This window comes from Haliaeetus leucocephalus, unplaced genomic scaffold, assembly GCF_000737465.1.
Source record: "Haliaeetus leucocephalus isolate CR32 unplaced genomic scaffold, Haliaeetus_leucocephalus-4.0 Scaffold2, whole genome shotgun sequence".
NCBI classification, from domain to species: domain Eukaryota; kingdom Metazoa; phylum Chordata; class Aves; order Accipitriformes; family Accipitridae; genus Haliaeetus; species Haliaeetus leucocephalus.
Genome location: NW_010972438.1, coordinates 4,691,499 through 4,711,296, shown reverse-complemented (window position 1 = coordinate 4,711,296; position 19,798 = coordinate 4,691,499). Strand labels below are relative to the sequence as shown.

General features: G+C 39.3%; 1 protein-coding gene across 1 annotated transcript in view; it reads right to left on the bottom strand.

Moving 5' to 3' along the window:
• Positions 1-919: 919 nt before the first annotated feature.
• The window catches only part of LOC104833676 (E3 ubiquitin-protein ligase PDZRN3-like), a 32,862-nt gene continuing 13,983 nt past the window's right edge, over positions 920-19,798 (bottom strand). The window contains exons 2-9 of the mRNA XM_010570536.1: positions 17,731-17,984; positions 17,364-17,375; positions 15,168-15,255; positions 7,365-7,463; positions 6,407-6,469; positions 5,435-5,536; positions 4,264-4,380; positions 920-3,346 (exon numbers count right to left, since the gene is read on the bottom strand). Of these exons, the coding sequence (XP_010568838.1) occupies positions 1,796-3,346; positions 4,264-4,380; positions 5,435-5,536; positions 6,407-6,469; positions 7,365-7,463; positions 15,168-15,255; positions 17,364-17,375; positions 17,731-17,984 (2,286 nt within the window). The 3' untranslated portion in view covers positions 920-1,795. The remainder of the gene's footprint in view (positions 3,347-4,263; positions 4,381-5,434; positions 5,537-6,406; positions 6,470-7,364; positions 7,464-15,167; positions 15,256-17,363; positions 17,376-17,730; positions 17,985-19,798) is intronic.

The window sequence follows — 19,798 nt, the reverse complement described above, 5'->3', positions numbered from 1 at the left end:
GTGACAATTTACATAGGCTGAAGATGCATTTTTTGGTATGTAAAAGAGTTTAATGTGGAAATATAGTAAACATATATTCAATGCTAATTCAGTGCTAGTCCACAAAGGGAGTGGGAAAAAAACCCCCCAAACAAATCTGTTGTTTGCTTCTTGATAATAGACAAAATAGGCACTGAGAAGCTGTTAATATCTCCCCTTCCAAGATTTCACTTCTATCATTACGGTTATAATTTTTGCTCTGTGTAGTTACAACAGAAGAGTCCAGAACAAAAACTTAGAAGGGTTTGGGATCAAGTTTTCGGTGGGGGCAAGGGAAAGGAGAGAGGGGATGGCAAATCTAGGAGCTCTTCATAATAAGTCTACGTTACTTAATCCATCAGAATATTCCAATTTATATCTGAATTCTTAATTAGAAATAGAAAACAAGAAAAGGAGTGTGATACCTTGTTGACATTTAGTTTTTGTCTTTTTCACCATGTCTTTTAATTTATATATTTATTTGCTTTAATTTATATATGTTTTAATTTATGTATTGTCTGTTTTTAATGCAAACCCACACTGAAGTTTGTAGGTGGGTTTTATAGACCACTAAGAAGCCACAAAACAAAGCAAAATAGGAGAGTAGTAGTCCTATTTCTTTCTCACTTACAGGTCATCTTAAATGCCTGGTGAGTTGAAGATATGCATTGCTTAATTCTACTCTTGATATTCCTTGTACTTCTCTCTTGCCTCTTCCCTCCATCTCTCCTTCCCTCAAGAAAACCTCAATCCAAATTCCCCCCGAAGTCAGGATACAGATTATTCTGTTAGGTTTGATTCCGTTAGGCTGTCCAGGCGTTTTGGCAGCACACGAGCTACCCTCGAGGAAAGAATACTCTACGTGGTGAAACCAAAAGGGAGTCAAAAGAATTTAAGATAGTTTGAAATATAAAACAATAATTTATTTGACTTCATTTTACTTGTTAACGTTTGTAGCTAATGAAGATTTCATGAAACTGCTTTTATGATTCAATACATTCAAATCTATAAAGCAAACAGTTACTACCATGGGCTTTTCAAATTCCACAAACTGTATTATATAAACAAATTAGCTGTACATGCACATTTTTTCAATAGGTTGCAACATTTGCAAACATGCTTTAAAATCCTTTAAAGCTGCAGTATAGTGTACTTTGCTTCAGGCTTTTCAGATGAAACCTATATACTTTCTTCAGAAACATTAAAAAGAAAAATGTTTAAATGTTGAGCATAACTCTAAAAACTGCTGTTTGATAAATGTTAAATATTACAAGAGAATGACTCTAATTCTGAGTTTAAACCTTGAGCTAAATATTGATAAACAGCACTCTGTGTAGAAGTGAACAACAGCAAAATAATATCACAAAATATGGTTTCACAAAAAATATGTATGTGCAGTTGCTCTTGTGGGTTTTCTGCATTTTTTTTAAGGTAAAGAAAAGCATGGGTACCTTTTAATATGAATATAGTTTAAGCAAATTACCTGTGTAAGTATGGTTAATACATTTCTGATATTTAAACGCTTCATGTAAAAGGTAACAAGTAAAAAAGTACAATCAGTATTGCAAAAAGCACTGCTAATATTGCCTTTGAAGGAGACGGGCAAGTTTCCTCTCCACTTTATAATGGAGATCCTGGCACCCACAGTTGTAGAGTTCAGTATTTGAACTATAAACTCGATGACTGTATCTTATATACAAAAATCTTGCCACATTGAACGAGGCATTGATTTCTACCCCAATGGTAGTGGTTTATGTACATAACTTAGCAATGGCGATTATACAGTAGTCACTGACAGGAAGGAATTGTACACCCGTGTGCCATCTGGTGACTTTGTTCCATGGGTTAGCAGTTCTTGGATTGTCATCCAATTGTCAAATATTTTTTTATTTCTCTTCTTCATCATTTTTTTGTGGCTCAGTTCAATGATATTCATCTCTTTCTTTTCTTCTGCACCTTGCTGTTCCTTTAAGCAATCTAACCTGCTCTGCATCATAAACTCACGCCTCCTCCTCTGCTCCTTCGCTTTCACTAAATGCTGCTTCCGTTCTTCCTTGCTCCAGTAACGGCCCATCTTCATTTCACTTATGGCATCATCGTCGGTAGTCATACCACTGCGCTCCTCCTTAATCTTTATGGCACGTTCTCTCAGCAGCCTGTCCCTGACTGGCCTCTTTGTAATGTAGCGGGTCCCATCGCTTCTGACCTTGACTTTCCACTCCATCCTTGGTTCGCTCTGGCTTGAATTAAAGTCTTTGCACATACTCACCAGACTCATCTGGCTCTGTGCATACTCCACGGCTGATTTCTGTTGGATCAGCTGCATGTAGCTCTGATAGTGTTGTGCGTGAGCAGGAATATGAGCATGCTTATATGGAGAGTGATGGTACGGGGAGACATAGGAGCCAGAAGGTTTTTGACCATGAGTAGGGCTTTTGCTTCCATCACTGGCTTTTCTCTCCTTGCTTTCCAGCTGCTTGCCAAGGTCTGGATCTTTAGCAGAGGCATGGCATTTACCAGTGCTGGATTCATGACTTTCTGAGCTAGCAAATAAATTCTTTTGGGAGACATTATATGCCACTGCCCCCTCATTACCTTGACAGTTAATGCCTTCTGCAGTTCTGCGCAGTGAATTGTCAGGGGAAATCTCCAGTGTGAGTGGTGTGCTTCGGCAGCTTTCCCCTGTGTTATATGCACTCGAGCTATCCTTGTCAGACTTCTCGGGGAGCTCCGTAATGTCTGAGAGCTCGTGCCTGCGAACATCAATGCTCGTGTTATAGTTGCGGAACCCACTGTTATGTAGCATCCAGGGCTCCCGGTACTGATCTTTCAGCTGCTGCATTTTATGAGCTCTCACAATATTCAGGCACTCTAGCTCAATATTGCGCAGCTCCTCATTCAACATCTCCAGCTCTCTGTCAACACTTTCTTGGTCGCTTTTGCTCATATCCAGCGTGCTGTTATGATAATACAGACTGTAAGGGTTGGCAGACTTCACCTGGCACTTCAGTTCCAGCAGTTCCCGGAATCGCTCGCATTCATCTACAGGGATGCCAAGGAAGTCGACGTCTGTGCAGTCAGCCGAGATAAACGACTCATTGCTGAACTGCATATCGCCGCTTCCTAGGGTGTCATGACTGTAAGTCAGCTTCTTCTGGCTCCCTAAAGTGTTGGAGGAGGTGGTGTGATCATCCGCGTTGTTTTCCTGCTCAGAGCTCTCATCGTTGCGAGTGCTGTCGTCTGTGCGCCCCACGCCACTGTCCTTTTCGTGCTGGTTAGATAAAATAGTGGCTGTATCTGTGGTACCTCCATCCTCCTCATGCTTCTTCTAACAGCAAAAATGAAAAGACAGAAATAGAAAATTATTGCAAGGACATGAAATGTTTCAGGGTGTTTATTTTTTAATAGTTTTCTTAATCTCTCGATCTGTCACTTGTTACCTTTTCTGCATCTTTGTCTTTTACTTGTATGGAAAGAATATTACTAAGAACTCATAGAAATGGTGACCAAAAACACAGCCTGCTGTGGATGTCCTTTTCAGAAGAACCTGAGGTCTGCTTTTCAGTTATATAGTAACAGTGGTAGAAGTCACATTTTCAAAATGCTTCTTCTCCCACTTAGGTGCACAGAAGTATCCAGTTCTACTGTGGTGCCAAAGAGAGAATATGCCTCCAAAAAATGTGGATGCCACAGAGGATGTAGAATTTTAGAAAACTCTAGACAAAAATCTATTCATGAACTCGTATGATTGCATTAACCATGGCAGAATAATGGGGAAATATAGGACCAAATCTGTGGTGCTGCATAAACTTTGCTACATAAAAACTTTTTCTTTGCCTTTCTCCCCATATATAGACCTTATTTCAGACTTTGCTTGAGTTCCCCAGTTGGATTTTAAGGTTTTGGGAGGGAGGCTGTTTTCACTATGTGCATGCATATCAAATAGGAAATTTTGTAAGTTAGCTCTCTGCCTGCTATATCTACCACACACCTAGCTTGTACTTCTCTCAGTGACCACAGCCAGAACGGTGGATTTCTTAGAACTGTGGTCATGTTGTCGTAAGAGGCAAAGTAAACATTTTGGTTCCCAAGATAAAGTTTGTGGATAGTCATATCTTGACTTTACAGAAAGTCCTTTTGCTTTGATCGTCATTCGAGACACTAAGTGTATTCAGTCAAGCTCAATATTGGAATATTGAGTGCAATGTGAAGTTTTGACACCATTGCACAACAGAACGGCAGTACCTGCTGAAGCATGCTGGCAGTAAATTGCATTGCCTGGTGGTGCTGTTCCTCTAACATGTCCATGTGCAAGTCATCCAGAAAATCATTTCTGTCATCATCCATCCATCCTTCATCCAGCTATGTGAAAAGGGAGGGAAAAACCAAACCAAATGTTGTCAAAAGAATGAAGACTGACATAAATTATGTTCCTTCTTTGTGCAAAATGATTGGGAAATCTTAGGAGACTCCTTCCTGTGACAGTGCTGCTGTGTTCTGGGAAGAAGCACATATCTCCTTGTGCGAAGTGCGGGTATTGACTGTCCTACTTCCCCCCACAGCTGCCTCTATCTCCAGCAGCATGGTTTTATCTTCAGCAGCCCTTTATATATGAAACAAACCCAGGCTTTTCATCCATGGAAATAATTCTAAGAGTTGGGGCTGTTTTGGTTTGTGTGCGACTTGATTAGGATGTATAAAAATACTCCAGAGCCCAAAGCCTGAACACACCGCTTGCAAGGCAGCATCAAGGGCCAGAGGGAAAAATGCTTGCTAAGGATCTGTAAGACTTTTTTACTCCCAGCTTCAGTTGTCCCCAAGGGAAGGATCAGAAACATCTAGGCTAACAGGATAGTCACGAGCCTGACCCTGTGTCTCCAGGTGCATTGGCAAGGGCTGCTCTCGCAGCAGGAGGAGCAAAAACAGATCAAACAATAGTGCTCATGGCCGTTTGTTCAACATGTTTGTTGTGCTAATCCCTGCTCTACAAAGGGATCTGATTCAACCTTTTGTTACAGCTGAGGATGCTTCTTGACAGTATTTAACTACATTACGAGATGGTGTATAAAGGACTAAATAATAGGTGTTTTAATGAATGAATAATCAATCGGTATAGGAATTAGAGTTCAGTATGTTCTTCAAAGCTATGGCTTGAAACCATCCATAATACCTTGCACTGATGTTTGTAATTGCATTGCAGAAGATATAAATCACCAAACGTCTTATAAATTGAACTTTAATATAAAAAAAAATATAAGTACCATGACTGCTGAATTCCATTATTTTAGACCATACACCTGTCCAGTCAAACTGTTTTATACCGTTTTAGGTAGGTTAAAATTCTTCATAGCTGTGTTCTACAAAACAGCAACTCTTTTAATTAAGACTCAAGAGGTGTTTATTGTTGCTACAGTACCTGAATTTCTGGTCTTGCGACAAGTAAGGAGATATTCTTGCTCTCTTCACTGGTGAGAAGTGCCACAGCTTCTTCTCGGTTCTGTACCTCTATGCCATTGATCTTCAAAGAAAAGAGCAACAGAAAGAAATCCTTTCATAGGGATACTTAAATGCTGCTGAGAGGAGCTCTACAGAACTGCATGGCTGGCGCACCACAGGCCAGGCAAAGTCCCTGTTTTCATCTCCAGCCATGTTGTTCAGATAAGTGTTGGGCAAGTGTGTTGGTTTGGACACGTGAAGCTGTTCCATGCCTCTGCGCGTGATGTGCAGAACCTTGCTACGAGGACAGAAACTGGCGAAGGAGAGTTGGGCAGGAGCAGAATCATAACATCAGGTCTGGTGGGTGGAAAGGAACAGGAACACCCTTGTGTGGGACAGGTGAGGGTGTGGATGCTGCTCCCAGAGACTGAATGGGGTGTGGACCTCTACTCGTGTTAGTGTCTGTGCAGAAGGTAGATCACTTCTCACAAAGCCCCTATGGTGTAGAATTGTTGCACTTGAAAGACAACTCGTTCTGGCACACAGCAGTGGGTGTTCAGCCTGCTGAACAAGTACTAACATCCCTGTGAGTAAATAGGGCAGCCTGGAGAGATTCTGCAAAGGGGAATAATTACTTGGGCCAAGATAGAGGGTTTCTGTGGTAGAAGGAAGACTTAAAAATGGAAGTGTATCAGAATATGTGCTGGAAACAGATGAAATCTGCTGACAAAATGCTTAGCCTGCAGGGTAGGGCCAACATAGGGCTTTACCTGCACAGGACTATCAAAATCTGATTGAGATATGGCAGAGGAAAGGGAAATATCCTCAGAAAGTTAAGAGGAAGCATATGAATACCAGTCTGAAGGGAATGCTTTGTAAAAATTATACTGAAATAAAGACATTGCAGCAGATTATAGTGTGTTAGCAGACTTTCAACCATTTACACATGTACCTGAATAATGCGATCCCCTTCTCGGAGTCGACCATCTTTTGCAGCAATACTGTTGGGATCAATCTACAAAACAAGAGAACTGTGAGCGCTTTGGAGGTTTGAGAGCTCAGTGTTTACTTCCCCTAGCAAGCCCAATATTGGTAATATGACTGATACTGTAAGTCAGTGCATCTGTCATTGCTGCTATATCTGTGGTTGTTACGTCTTGCTTAACAATTACAGGACTTTTCCTTGCTTATGTCAGACAAAGTGAAATGCAAATTAAAATGATCAAGTCAAACCCAAAACATTTCTTCCTGAGATGTGTCTTCAGAGAATGTAGGTTTATCATGTTTGTATGATACTGAGTTACTTCATAATTTAACATTTTGCTTTACAACACAGTGCTCTGATTAGAACCAGTTTTTGCATACAGAACAGGAAGGATTATGTCTTAAGTGATGCATTTAAATGGAAGATTTTAGATTTAGTTACAAGTTTCTTTCCTCAAACTGCTGCTACTAATTTGAAATGGATCTGTATGATAAAAAGATTATGTATAAAATGCTACTTATTTCATGAAAGGTGGCAAAGAGAAGCAAATGGGCCCCAAATCTTTGTAAATAAAAATGTCTGTGGGTGGATTTTTTTTTTTCCATTTATATTGTTTCTGGAATAATTGAGAACAAAAATTTAAGAGGGGATATATTAAAAATACTTTGAAACTGTCATCTGAAATTGAATGCTGAGACTGTGTTGGAGGAAAAATGAACACTAAATGTTAATATAACAAAGTTTGACTTCAGCGGATGCAGGATTTCACTCAGTTTGGAGAGGAGGAAAAGTAATTAGATTTCTTCCAATTACTGCATTCTGGCTGTTTTTCTAACATGGTACAAACAGAAGATGCATGTCTTAAATGCCCAACACTGCTGTTTAAAAGACAAATTGTATCTTACGGAAATCGGCTCAATCTTACCTCACTCACATAAATACCCATGTCATCTTCATCATCCGTTCTGTAACACACAGTAAGGCCAAGCTTGTCCTGGCTGTTCACTCTATGTAAATCTACTTCCTGAGTTTAAAAAAAACCAAACAACAAAACAACCAAAAACCCCCAAAGAACAGAAAAAAAAGAAAAAGGAAAAGAAAATACATTGTCAGTGAGACACACGACTGATGGAAGCAATTTTTCAAATACAATGAAAATATTTTGCTTAAGTGATATAGTGGATCTCTTTTCACTTGTAGATGAGGTTAACTTACTGAGCAAAACGTGATTATATGCAGACAATCAATACCTGGGGCATTTTTGACCCTTCAATCAATATGAAGTCATTTTGAAAACAGACCTTTTATTGATCTTAAAGAAGAAAAATTGCCTATATTTCATGTAGTGGTAAGACTTCAAATGCTAAAATACTTATAAAGTATGATTTTGATATTTGCCACAGCTGATATATATTTCCTTATAAACAGGGAAATTTTCTGGCTTTTCAGAGAAAAATATAATACTCTATTACATTAACTTGTGTAATTTTCATGAAATGATGTAATAAATTTCTCAAAAGTGTGACTGAAGATCAATATATTGTCAGCAAAGCATTTGGTATCGGCAATAGAAATATAATAAGCGCTTCAATATCTTGCAAGGGTTTGGTTTCAGCAGGTCATGGTTTATCATTCTAGTGCTCTTTGGTGGTCTTGTTAGTATTGGAGACATTTAAGCCATCTTAAAAATATATGTTTTTCCTCTGTTGTTTTTCCACGTAGACTTCGCCTGGGCTACTTTTTTCCTACATTTGCTGCTGCTCTGTGACACTGGTTGGTATAAAGGGTTGTAAAACCCACGGAGATGCCCACAAGCTGTGGGATGCCCCGTGCTGGTGCACAGTCAGCGTGACCATCCACGTAGCATCTTTCAGCTCTGCCTTCTTGCTTCCAAGGGGCATCCCGGGACCCTAAGGACCCTGGGGAGCCTAACGCGCTTAACCAGCTTATCGCGACTGCTCTGTCAGTCCTGTGGATGCTGCTATAGTATAGGGAGGAAGGATGTTTCTTCACAGGTAGAGGTGTAATAGCAGCTGCAGTTGTGGTTTTTTACTTCCCTTAGAAGAGTGCTTGGCAGCGAGCGAGGTTTTGAAAGGTCCTGCTCCTCTGCACCTAACGCCAGGCAGGATGGAGGAGGCAGCTGTGGGATTCGAGCCCTGTTGCTGCAAAGGGAAAGAGTGGGACCAGGCAGAGGGGGCAAAGGGACACAGGCTGAGAAAGAAGGCATGGCCTGTGTGGGATCTAAGGGCTGTCCCAGCCCAAGGGCAGACCCTGAACCATGCGCTTCTGCTTGGACCTGTCCGTTCCAGGGGAAAAGTCCTGATAACACGACTCATTATTTCTGAACGTCTCTCTGTTTTGACCTGCACTGTGCCATTTGTAAGGGGCAAGACAATAAAACAAGATGATATGAATAATTTATTGGCATGTCTAGATGACAGCTGCCAAGATCAGCAATCTCGTGTTATTTACTTGTCAACATGTGTAATTTCTTTTTTTTTTTTATAAGAAACGTAGTTGTAAATGTCAGTGACATTTCAGATGGTATTTAAATGGCTTCAATCAATAGTATCCATGGTGAACTGCTGCTCTCTTTCTCCCTCTTTTGTTACTTACAGGTTTGAACACAATGCTTTAATAGTGGGGTTTGGTTTTTTTTTTCAGATTTCTAAAGCTTTGGGGGCTTTCTAGAGAGGAGATGGAAATTCTTCAGAAGAAAAGATGAGACAAAGTGGATTCGATTCTGATCTCAGTTGATCCTTGGGAATGCCACCACAGTCAATGTGTTTATTCTGCAATTAATCATGCAAACTGGGGATGAGGAGGAAATTTGTGAATTGGGCCTAATGCAGGCCTAGAATGATTCCCATATTTTCTGCATACTTTAACAAAAAGATTTCATGTCTTCAGGAAAGTTTTTATATAGTTTAATAATTTGAAAATATGGCAATGAAAAAGTGGCAAGAAACCAGTGCTGTAGCTCTTTCTACTGTTTGTCATACTGGCTATGAAAATGATATATACCATGTTAAAAAGAACCCTGTAAAAACAAACAAAAAACCATGGTGACTTTGGCCATTATTTAAGTAGACCCTATGTAACCATAAGCACTTGCCAGCACCTTTTGGAGTGGAAGGAGAGGAGGGAGCAAACTATTAGTTTGATTCTTACCTGCCACGTGTTTTGAATAACAATAGGTATTTTTCCAACAATGTACAACTGTAAAGGGTATTATTATAGTTAAAAAATAAGTATGGGTTTATTTTTAAAATGCACCATCCAAGATATCACCTGTGATATACTGGAAGGTAATAAATCATCTAGTAAAGTAAATAATATATATTTCAAAAGGAAAACAGATATATATTGTTTAAAAACACTCTCAAATAAAGCAGCTAAAAGCTAAAGCAAACAAAAAATTTTTAGAGCAGGTGTTTAGAATCTGAATTTTTATGAGTAATTAGTTGACAGACTTACTCTTGGGTACAATCCCTCTAGTCCTTGCTAGGAACAGAGTAAAGTGGGTTTGATGCTACCCAAATATGATAATTTTGTGAACTTAAAGATAGGAACAGCTGCTTTCTGTGGGTCTTTGCGTCAGTGAAGTTTTAATATAATCATAAAGGTTTGAAATATTTGAGAGATAAAAGTGTGCAATTCCAGTTGGAGTTGAAGAATCAACACCAGAATCTTCAAAGCAAAGCTTATTTTCCATTCAGAGTCAAGCCTGTGTAATGAACAGATACATAAAAGGGGAAAACAGAAAATTGGCACCTGCAAATACAGGCATTATGGTAGCTTTTTTAATTGTACCAGGAAATAATTAAACAGTAGGAATTAATATGGGCCTAGAGAACTTTGAAGGTGTAAGATCACGTGTTTGCAATGCCACAGGACTTGCCATTTCTTACTCCTCTGTCTCCAGCATTGCACTCCTGGACAGCCCAGGGGCCTGATCCTGTGAGCCTGCAGTGTTCTGCGCTCCTGCTGCAAGAGAGCAGCTGCTGCATGCACAGCAGCAGCTGGACTGCTTCCAGAGACCCTGCTAAACACGTGCTCTTTCAGATTAGTACTGTACAGTCTTGAGATGAAAGTATATTTAGTGCTCAACTGGGGCTCAGATACTATTGTAAGGAGCTCTGCATAAAATAATATGAAATGTATTGGCCACCTACATTGCAGAAGGGAGACACTGAAGTATTCAACACCTGGTCTAGATCTGCAGAATTAGTTAGCAGACAATGGTGGTATCCACAAAGTGGGATAACACTGGGGCTGCGTTAGCATGATAAATGTAAAAATTTCATATATGATATAACTTTTACACAGATAATTAAAATCTGCTGCTTTAGATCAGGTAAAAGTGTCATTTTGAGAGATGTTCAAGAGAAGCATTTGTATGCTATTTCAAAATAGAGTCTGCACAAGAGAACTGTCTGAAAGATCATTGGCTCCGTATCAAATGTAGAGCCAAAGAGGGCTCAAAGAGCTAGTTGCTGAAATCCATATGGCATTTCTAGCAAGACAAGAAGAAATGAACATGCACTATGACATTATACCTGCAACCGCTCATAATAATGAATTAGGAGTAAGTGATAATAGTAAATTAACCTCTATAAGCTCAGAAGATCCTTCATTTGCAAGAGATTATTGAATTATAGTACTGCTGATTTAAAGTTATGGCCTGCCTGCAAATTTATAAAAATCAAAGTCCTTTCTCTAACAAGACAGAAATGAGCAGTAGAAATCTGAAATGAAAGGACAATGATGGGTAATAAAAGTTCAAATGTTCACAAAGCATTATCCAAAGCTTGCATGATAAGTACTCTGTCCTTTTGTCTCTCTTTAAAAAGTGGTGGGATATTTTTTTGTGCTGGCTTCTGACATACCTGACCAGCAGGGCACACTTTTTTGCCATTCCATTAACAGGTTTCACCCATAAAAGAATGTCAGGGAAATAAATATAAAGAACTATTTCCTTTTATACTGTGTGAGGCCTTCTCACTACCTTTTGGCAACTGACCCTGGTACAGCAGGAGGAAAACTGTTGTTCTTGCTGTCTTGAAGCTAAAGAAAGTGATCTTCACATTTGTCTTGTCACATAAATGTGGTTTTCAATATCAGTAAAAAGCAAAAACGCCATTCCTCCACTTTTCAGAGAAGAAAATTTTAGAAAACAGGTTTTCTTTCCAAAATTCTTTGCCCCAGAGAAGAAACAAAAATCTGTTCTTGTGCCAGCCCAGCTCTATGATGGTAATTCTCTGATGGACCATAAAGACTGGTCTTGCTTAAGTCATCAGTGGTGCTGGGGAAGGCTGAAGGAAAGTGCTTTCCACCCTGATGAAAAGAGATTTAGGATGCCTAAGTAAGGTAACTTTAAGGATGCCCAGGCTCTTTGCCAAGCAGATGGCCAATGGTCTATGATTAAGAGCTTTCCCATGCAGTAAGAGGTGTTAAGGCCAGGTTGAAGTCCTCTAGAGAGCTAAGGGAGGACAACCTTTCAGTATTAGCTCGACAGCAAGTTGAAATATTTTACCACTTTTGGCTTTGTTCCAAACACAGAACATAGAAATATTTGTCTTACAAAGTACAGTTGTGAAGCTGAAGGAAGGTACTGCTTTTTAAACCTTTACATATTTGATCACTGCCTGAGCAGGACTGCTAGGGCTGAAGTCCTTTGTGTTCAGAGACATAGTAATGCCTTGAGAAGCTCCTGATCAGCGTGACTCCCCACAGAGCGGGAGTTTTCATTGAGAAGAGATATATTCACATAAAAGATGCTTTCAAACGTCTTATAACCAGGATGGAATAAAAATTGCAGAGCGCCTGTGATGGAGCCTATGGATTCCCATGTTCAAATAGTTACCTCTCACCTCCTTCCCTCCCTTGCAAATAGATTATTGGAGAAGTAAAAGAAAATTTTCAACCGAAGTAGCAAATTACAGTAAAGGGGAGAGCTTGAAACCCTCTTTACTCAGCTTTTATTTATGGTTTCCTAAAAGCAGTGAAGTATTAATTTCAAATTTTGAAGCACGGATTTTGGTGCTTAGCGTTAATTTTTCGCTGAACAGATGTTGTGGTTTCGTGCCGGGAACACTGTGGGAGCTGTGCACTGGGAGGGCAAAAAGCTATTTGAATGAATCTGTTGTCCTTCTACAGTCTTTTGATGTGAAGACTTCACTTCTGTCTAAGATAGAGTGAGAGTATCAGAAGGGAGATTTCTTAGCAGTCAGCGAACATTTCATGTAGTTTTTCATCTCCAAGCTTTACTTAGTCTCAACTAGCCTTTCAGCTGAGTTCAGTTCTCTGCTCAGAAAGAAAACAAGACCTGCATACAAGTTGCATACAGGAAAGGGTAAAGACACAAAATCAAATAGGAGAGAACAAGCCCCCTTTTTGATGTAGAATGTTCTCCTTTGTAATGGGAGAAAATTAACACACTGAGAAAGCCCTCACTTGCGCTGTGTGTCTGACAGCTGGACAGACTTGTTTGAATAAACATATTAAGGCATAATGCTGCTGGGGAATCCTGGAGTGACATTATTCTTCCTTTATGAGCCTGAAATGACTTCTAGCTGGGCCTCTGTGAAGAATGAATGTAATTTTAATTTATAATAAAATAGTAGTTCAGGATTTAGTCCCTCTTTCCTTGTGGCATGTGAACTTCAAAAGAAAAGAAATGGTATTTATTTATTTTTGTAGTAGGGAATATATGGCAGTTACCTCTGAGTCATCAATTTTAAGATAAATGTTGAGAGAGAAAACTGAGAACACAATTTTGGTGTCTCGGTAATACTGCCAGCATGAATTCCTTCCTATGGATATTTACATTAGAAGCTTGCTGTGAACTTGGGTATTTCACTGTTTTGGTCTTGTTTACTTGTTACAAATCACTAACCAGTCAGTTATAGACCATAAAAGTTTAGATGAGGAGCTTCTGATTTAAATGCAAAGCACATTTTATGGACATAGAAACATAGAAGGCTGACTTGATGGCTTTCTTACTTTAGACATTCCTGCTGCAGTCAATGAAACAGTGCCTTTGTGGTCTTTTAAAACATATCTATCAAAAGGCAAACAAAAAAGCAACTAGCCAGTTGAGTCCCTGTTAGCACTTTGACCTTACCATTGATCATAGTCTCTACAATTTGAACAAGCATCTTTAGTGGTTTTTAAGAAATACTATTAGGCTACAGAGACTTTTCTAATGTTCATCTCCCTGTGCTACTGAGCTGATCACCTTTTGCCATCAAGTACTATATCAATGTCAAAATTATTAATGTTGTGGTTTAAGGCATATTAACGTCTGGCTACTGAAGTGCATGTGTTTAAACTGTTTTCAGCTCAACTGGTTGACCTTCTAATGGAAGCAATATAATTTATCCACAATATTAGATTTCCTAAAAGATAGATTTTGAAAAGACACTGGCAGCAAATACTAATTTGTTCTACATTTTCCCTTAAGACTGAAATCTATATTGCATTTGTTTTTATTTAAGAAAAAAAAAAAAAAAGGCACTTTTTTGAAAAGTAAGGCCTTGAAGTCTGCTAAACAGCATTTGTTTTACTGGCACTTTGATTTTATCCTGACTTTGATTTGCGTTGTATACAGAGATGAATTACTACCAGATCTGCAGAATCTGAGAACAGCTTGCAAACTTTTTATGGGGTTTTAGTCCTTGATCCTGCAAACACTTTCATAGAAGGGAACAACTTCATGCTCATAGAACGACTAAACTCTGCTCCCATTGAAGCTGTTGATAAATCTACCACTGATCTAAACAGAGCTACAGACAGGTCAGCATCGCTTGCTTTGACATATAAGCGTTAGCAGGACCAGGATCTAAGAAATAGAAGTGCAAGCAAGCTAAGAGTAAACTATTCACTTACTGATAATCTTGAATGGATTAGCTGGGTCAGACATTGCTGGCAGTATTTAGAAGTATTTTTTACTTTACTGCTATTTATTACAAACAATTAAAAACACTTCAGTGGGTCAGTATCGGTGCTTAAGTGTCCTGCAGAACTAAGGCCCAGAATTTCTATGCTGTACGCTGAATGGTTGGGAGCAGATTATTAAAATTAAGAATGAGAAAACTGAAGATGAACTTCTGATGGGATATACAAGTATTAAAACCACAAGTGATTTTTAAAGATTTGGCAGGAAAATGGACTTGCATACCTTCATGACTGGTTCAACTTTTATTATCTATAATTTCATATGTATACATGTGTAACTTTTCAGTAATGAAAGGGGAGGAACGGCTTAGTATAGTGGCAAATCTATTCTGGTCTTGTAAACTTAAAATACTTCTAAAGTATATGATCGAGAACATCTGTTTCTCAGCTGGGAAGTATTTAATGGAAACTCACACATTTTTACTGTGACTATGTGGAACAGGTCCTGCCACTCAGCAAACTTGCAAAGTGTTTCAGATTTTCAGAAAGTCTAAATCAGGATGGTTATACAGAGTTTAATTAATGGAATCAATGACTTAATTATTTATGTTAATTTGTTAGTTGAAGCTCTGGCTTATCAGCCCATGGCACACAGTTAAATATATTTCTAAAGGTATCAGTAAGGTTTGCAACCTGCAAAGTAACTAATGAGCAATGTTATTACAAACACCTGCTTTGAAATGTCTTTTCACTTTATATACAATATAAAGACAGTGATATATACATGTTAAACTGTCAGTAAATGAAATAGTTACTAAAGACTAAGCACCTCTAATTCCAACTCATCTCGGTCCATTTCTTGATGAATTCCTCCCATGTAGTCATTTGGGTCATAGTATTCATGCACTGATGGATGGCTGGAAAAAAAAAGGTACGTTTTAGGACAGCACTCAGTACCCTAGTTAGCATATTAATCCATTCCAAGCTTACAGCAAGTTATCGTGAACATGATGGACTAAAAACCACACCAAGAAGTTGCATGTGGTTAATCATATGCACTATACCATTTATGCCAATAAATGTATTAAACAAAAATTACAGGTATTATAAGAGGAGCCTAAAACATTTGGCACCTGATGATGAATGAGAGAAGAGTCTTAGCATTTATTAATGATTTTTCTCCAAATGCAAAGCTGACTTGGAGAAAAAATATACAGAGAGAATAGCGGCAAAGTAGGGGAAGGGATACCAGGTAACAGCTAAGTGGGCAGATATTTGCCAGGGTTCACGATGAGAGGGAATACTAGATTATTTACTTGTGGGCTTAGGTTATTTGCACACATGAAAGTAAAATCATTCTTGCCTAGCTGCTTGGCATTTTTACTTTGCCACCACAAATACTTTGTATTATAAAAATAATTTGTCACCCAACTATTTGGATCAACAGCATTCTGTTGATTGATTTGAATGTAGTAGGCTGTGTATAATGATTTACATACTATTTAAATATGCACCACTCTTCATATTGCCATTCGCTATTGGCATGCTGCTTTTTACAACTCGAGCTCTCTGACAGTTTCACTGTCTGTACTTTGGAAGTTGTAAGGAGTGTATTGCTTGTGATCGCTTTTTTCTATGCCGGAATTTTTTTCCTGCAATGAAAGTAAACTCCCTTTAATTCTCTGTTAACTAGATACATGTTTCTTTGTAAGTGTGAGGCTATTTATGTAACAGCATCTGCTAATTGGCTAAGATACCCAAGTTGTTATACATAGGTTAGATTAATTTGAATGGGATTTGGAGAAGGTACAGGAAGCATTAGGAAAAAAAATGACTGTTTGCTTGCACATGCTGGGTGACAGCATACTTGAATAGCTAACTGCCTGATACGTAGGGATAGGCGTGAGGCAGGTTATGTGGTTAAGACCAACATCTACAACTCAGAGTAAGGCCACCAAATATGCTAGCAGTTGGAATCTATGCCTAATGATTAAGGGGCGATACGAAGTTACTTGATAGGACTGAGCTGGTGTTATGCAGGCATGTTGCAACCTAAATGATTCATCATTAATTAATCTTTGCCATTTTCCTAATGTAATTGGTTTTGCAGTTGGAAAATTGCAGGTATTGAAAGCCCCTCTTGCAAATGTGTTTGGGGGTATGCAGTATAGCTGCTCTAAGAGTGTGTCCTCTCCACTGTGCTCTAAGCCCTGCTGCTTGTTCACTGCAAACAAGCTCAAAGCTATAGCCTTTTGTCAAACGTTTCCGCTAAAACATGCAGCTGTGCTTGAATTTTCAATAGGCTGGGAATAGGTGGCCATGCAGTAATATCCACTGGAACTATCTTTCAAGTGATCAGCACTGAGAGTCATGAAAGGAACAGACACTGCACACAGAAGCCCAGTTCCTGGCTGAATGCGTGAATGTTAACAGGCCGTGAAAGCGCTTAGGAGCAGTACAGGGTCAGTGCCTGTTTGTAGTTAAACCCTATTTCCTAGAAGCACTGACAGGGATGTCTGGAGAGGCACGCTGGGGTATGTTTGCGTGCTGATCAATGTTCACAGCTCAGGCTGTCTGTGGGTTCCCCTTTGAGAGCTGTACTGCACAGCCAGGACGTGTGCACACTAGCACTGTCTTTCACGGTGTACAGGATCATCTCAAAACCAGGTATTGCTGTGGATTGACCAGATCACGGTCTCTCATGCACAGCAACTGGGATGTTCAGAATCCTTTCTATTGCTTTTTCCCTTGTGGAGATGCATGGCAAGATGACAGGCAATTTGCATGGGCTCCTTGGGGAGCTGTTTTCCTCTTGAACAGCGTGTGAGGGTGTGGGGTGTGTGTGCCAGGAGATAATTGTCATTTTTATTTGTAAGTACAAAAGCATCAAACTACCATTAACAATAATTAAAATTTGATTCTAAAACATCCATGACAGCACTAGTAAGTAATTTTAGTTCTAGAAAATAATTTATTTGAGTAACATGGCTGCAGGGTTATAATAAAGTAATTAATACACTGGAACAGAATGTAGCAGCTCTTAGCATTACACAATTTATGGCAGTCATAAAAAATAAAGTTAAAACATAAGCAACCCAAAGAGGCAGTGAGAGGTATTACAAGAAGCAATAACTTTATCCATCAAATGCCAGCAAAAAATGAGCTTTTACGAGGCCATGTTGTGACTCAGTGGCGTTACTCATGTGAGTAATGGCTTACTAATGTGTAGAAAAAATGAAAACGTTTTGAGTTATGGCTCCATGGTGTATGAATCCTGACTACTTCTGGAAGTACATGTTCAGCAGCAAGTAAAGGTGAGTTTGTGAACTACTACTAACATGTCACATTAAGGAAAGCAAGGATTTTCAAGGGCTTCACAAACTGTTACTTACTCTTCAGGTAGAAGGTATGGGTCTAGCACAGAGACGGGTGGAGTAGGTGAGCCCATCTTGCTTAGAGCCATGATGTGTTCAAAAGTGATATCTGTCTGTGTGCCCACATCTACCAGCTGAGAGTCGTGAGAAGGAGTGAAGACCTTGGTGCGTGGAGTTCTTCTCAGGACCTGCACCACAATGGGCTCCTTGGCTGTTTTGAATGCTTCTACTGCCTGCTCGTGTGTTGCTTTAGATAAATCCTTCCCATTGACCTGTGGGAAGAAAGCAAGCAAAGCAATGAGAGAAACAGTTAAAGTGGAGGATATCTTTGTTAGTTTTGGCTGTTAATTTATGTGTCGGCTTCCATCTAAAGGTTTACGCAGCAAGCACTAGGAACTCTTTATGCAATGTTACGCATCTCTCATTTTCTCCTTTCACTACAGTAACTTTACAAATCCTATGCTCTGCTTTTTATTTTGACAGTTAGATTTTACTGGGCTCACTCTTTGAGCTAAAGTACAAACCAGCATCTCATTTGTTTCTTGCAGGTTAGAATCCCACAGCCCTTGTTCAAACAGAACAAGTTATTGATTCTCCTGTAATTTTTCTAGGTTTTTTTTGTTTATTCTTTAATCTTTTAATGTTTTTGCTCAACAGAACTGCTGGGACAAGATCTGAAATTACAAAACCATGTATTTGTGTCTGATAAACAATTTTTCAGATGAAACATGGTGGTAGTACCCAGTCACTGTAATAAAAACCTGTATTTTAGGGATGGGTATGGACATCATACTGGGATAGTGAATAGAAATAACAAGGAAAAAACAATCATGGGCTTTTTTTCGAAGTAACTTTTTGCCTGTGTAGCTTGGCCATTTCCCATCCCCAGATCTCGCTACCTTTGTCTCCTGGTTGAGTGAATACTTATACATAACAGAACACCTTTACTAAACACGACTGAGAGACCCCACCGAGAACTACCAGTACCAGACATGCCAGGCCATGGAAGGTGGGGGTCTGAGGAGAAAATCTGAACACAGATCCCTCCTCTTTAAAGGAGTGAAGCTTCTGTTCACAGCAGCAAAACCAAAATGAGGCATTCACTTCCATACACAGTTTCAAATCTTTGGCAAGCAGAGGTGTCCTTCCTGATCCAGAGAGGTCTTGAGCACGAGCACTTCAACCCACTGTGGCTTTGCATTTCGCTCATGCCTAGCTTCCTTCCTCACATGGTTTCTAATGAATTCTTCCCTAAGTATCTAAGTCTACCCAGGGGCTGTGGAAGAGATGAGGTCATATTTGTCAGAATTTTTATAAAGCTGCAAAACCATAGTTCTCATTTTGAGTTTTGGTTCGTGAGAAATTTTAATGTTTCTGTGTGTCTCTGACTGTATGGTTTGTAAGGTTTGTAATTTTAAGGGAGCTGAACACAATGAGCAGTTTGGAATGAACTGAAAAAAAGGGAACTGTGGTGAAAAGACTGAATGTGTGCCCACTTCCTGCTGTTTCCAGCCTAACATGGAGATTTCTTTTGAAATTTGGCCTGTTTGTTGAGACATCTGCAAATCCAAAAGCTCTATGGGCTCATATTCAGAAAACTGTATTACAGAAATAGTGGGAACCACTGGGAACTCCACTAAGTTTTTATCCTCTTTTAACCTGCAAACTGTTGGCATTTTAATACAGTTGAAAAGAAACCGTTGAAGAGAAGCTGCCCAGAGCAATTTGTTTCTGAAAGCTCTAGAGTGAAATTACGATCCTAAAGCATCATGGTATCATATAATTGTTACCATGTTCTTTGGACTGGGGCAAGTGTTGGCTGACATGTAGAGCTAAACTGCAATTTGAGATCTGAAGATGCTACTAGCACTGACAGTGAGGGCCCCTGTCATGAGTCCTTCTTGTCAAGGAGCATACTTTGTTGATATATTTTCTTTATGAAGGATGTCTTATATTGTACTCTTTCTAGTCAGCTATTCACTTGATAAACTGCATTACTGTATATGTAAGCAGAGGTGTGAGTTGCACAGTGGAAACTGTTGCCTTCTGCATGGAAGTGCATGGTAGAGTAGCCTATTTTTTCCAA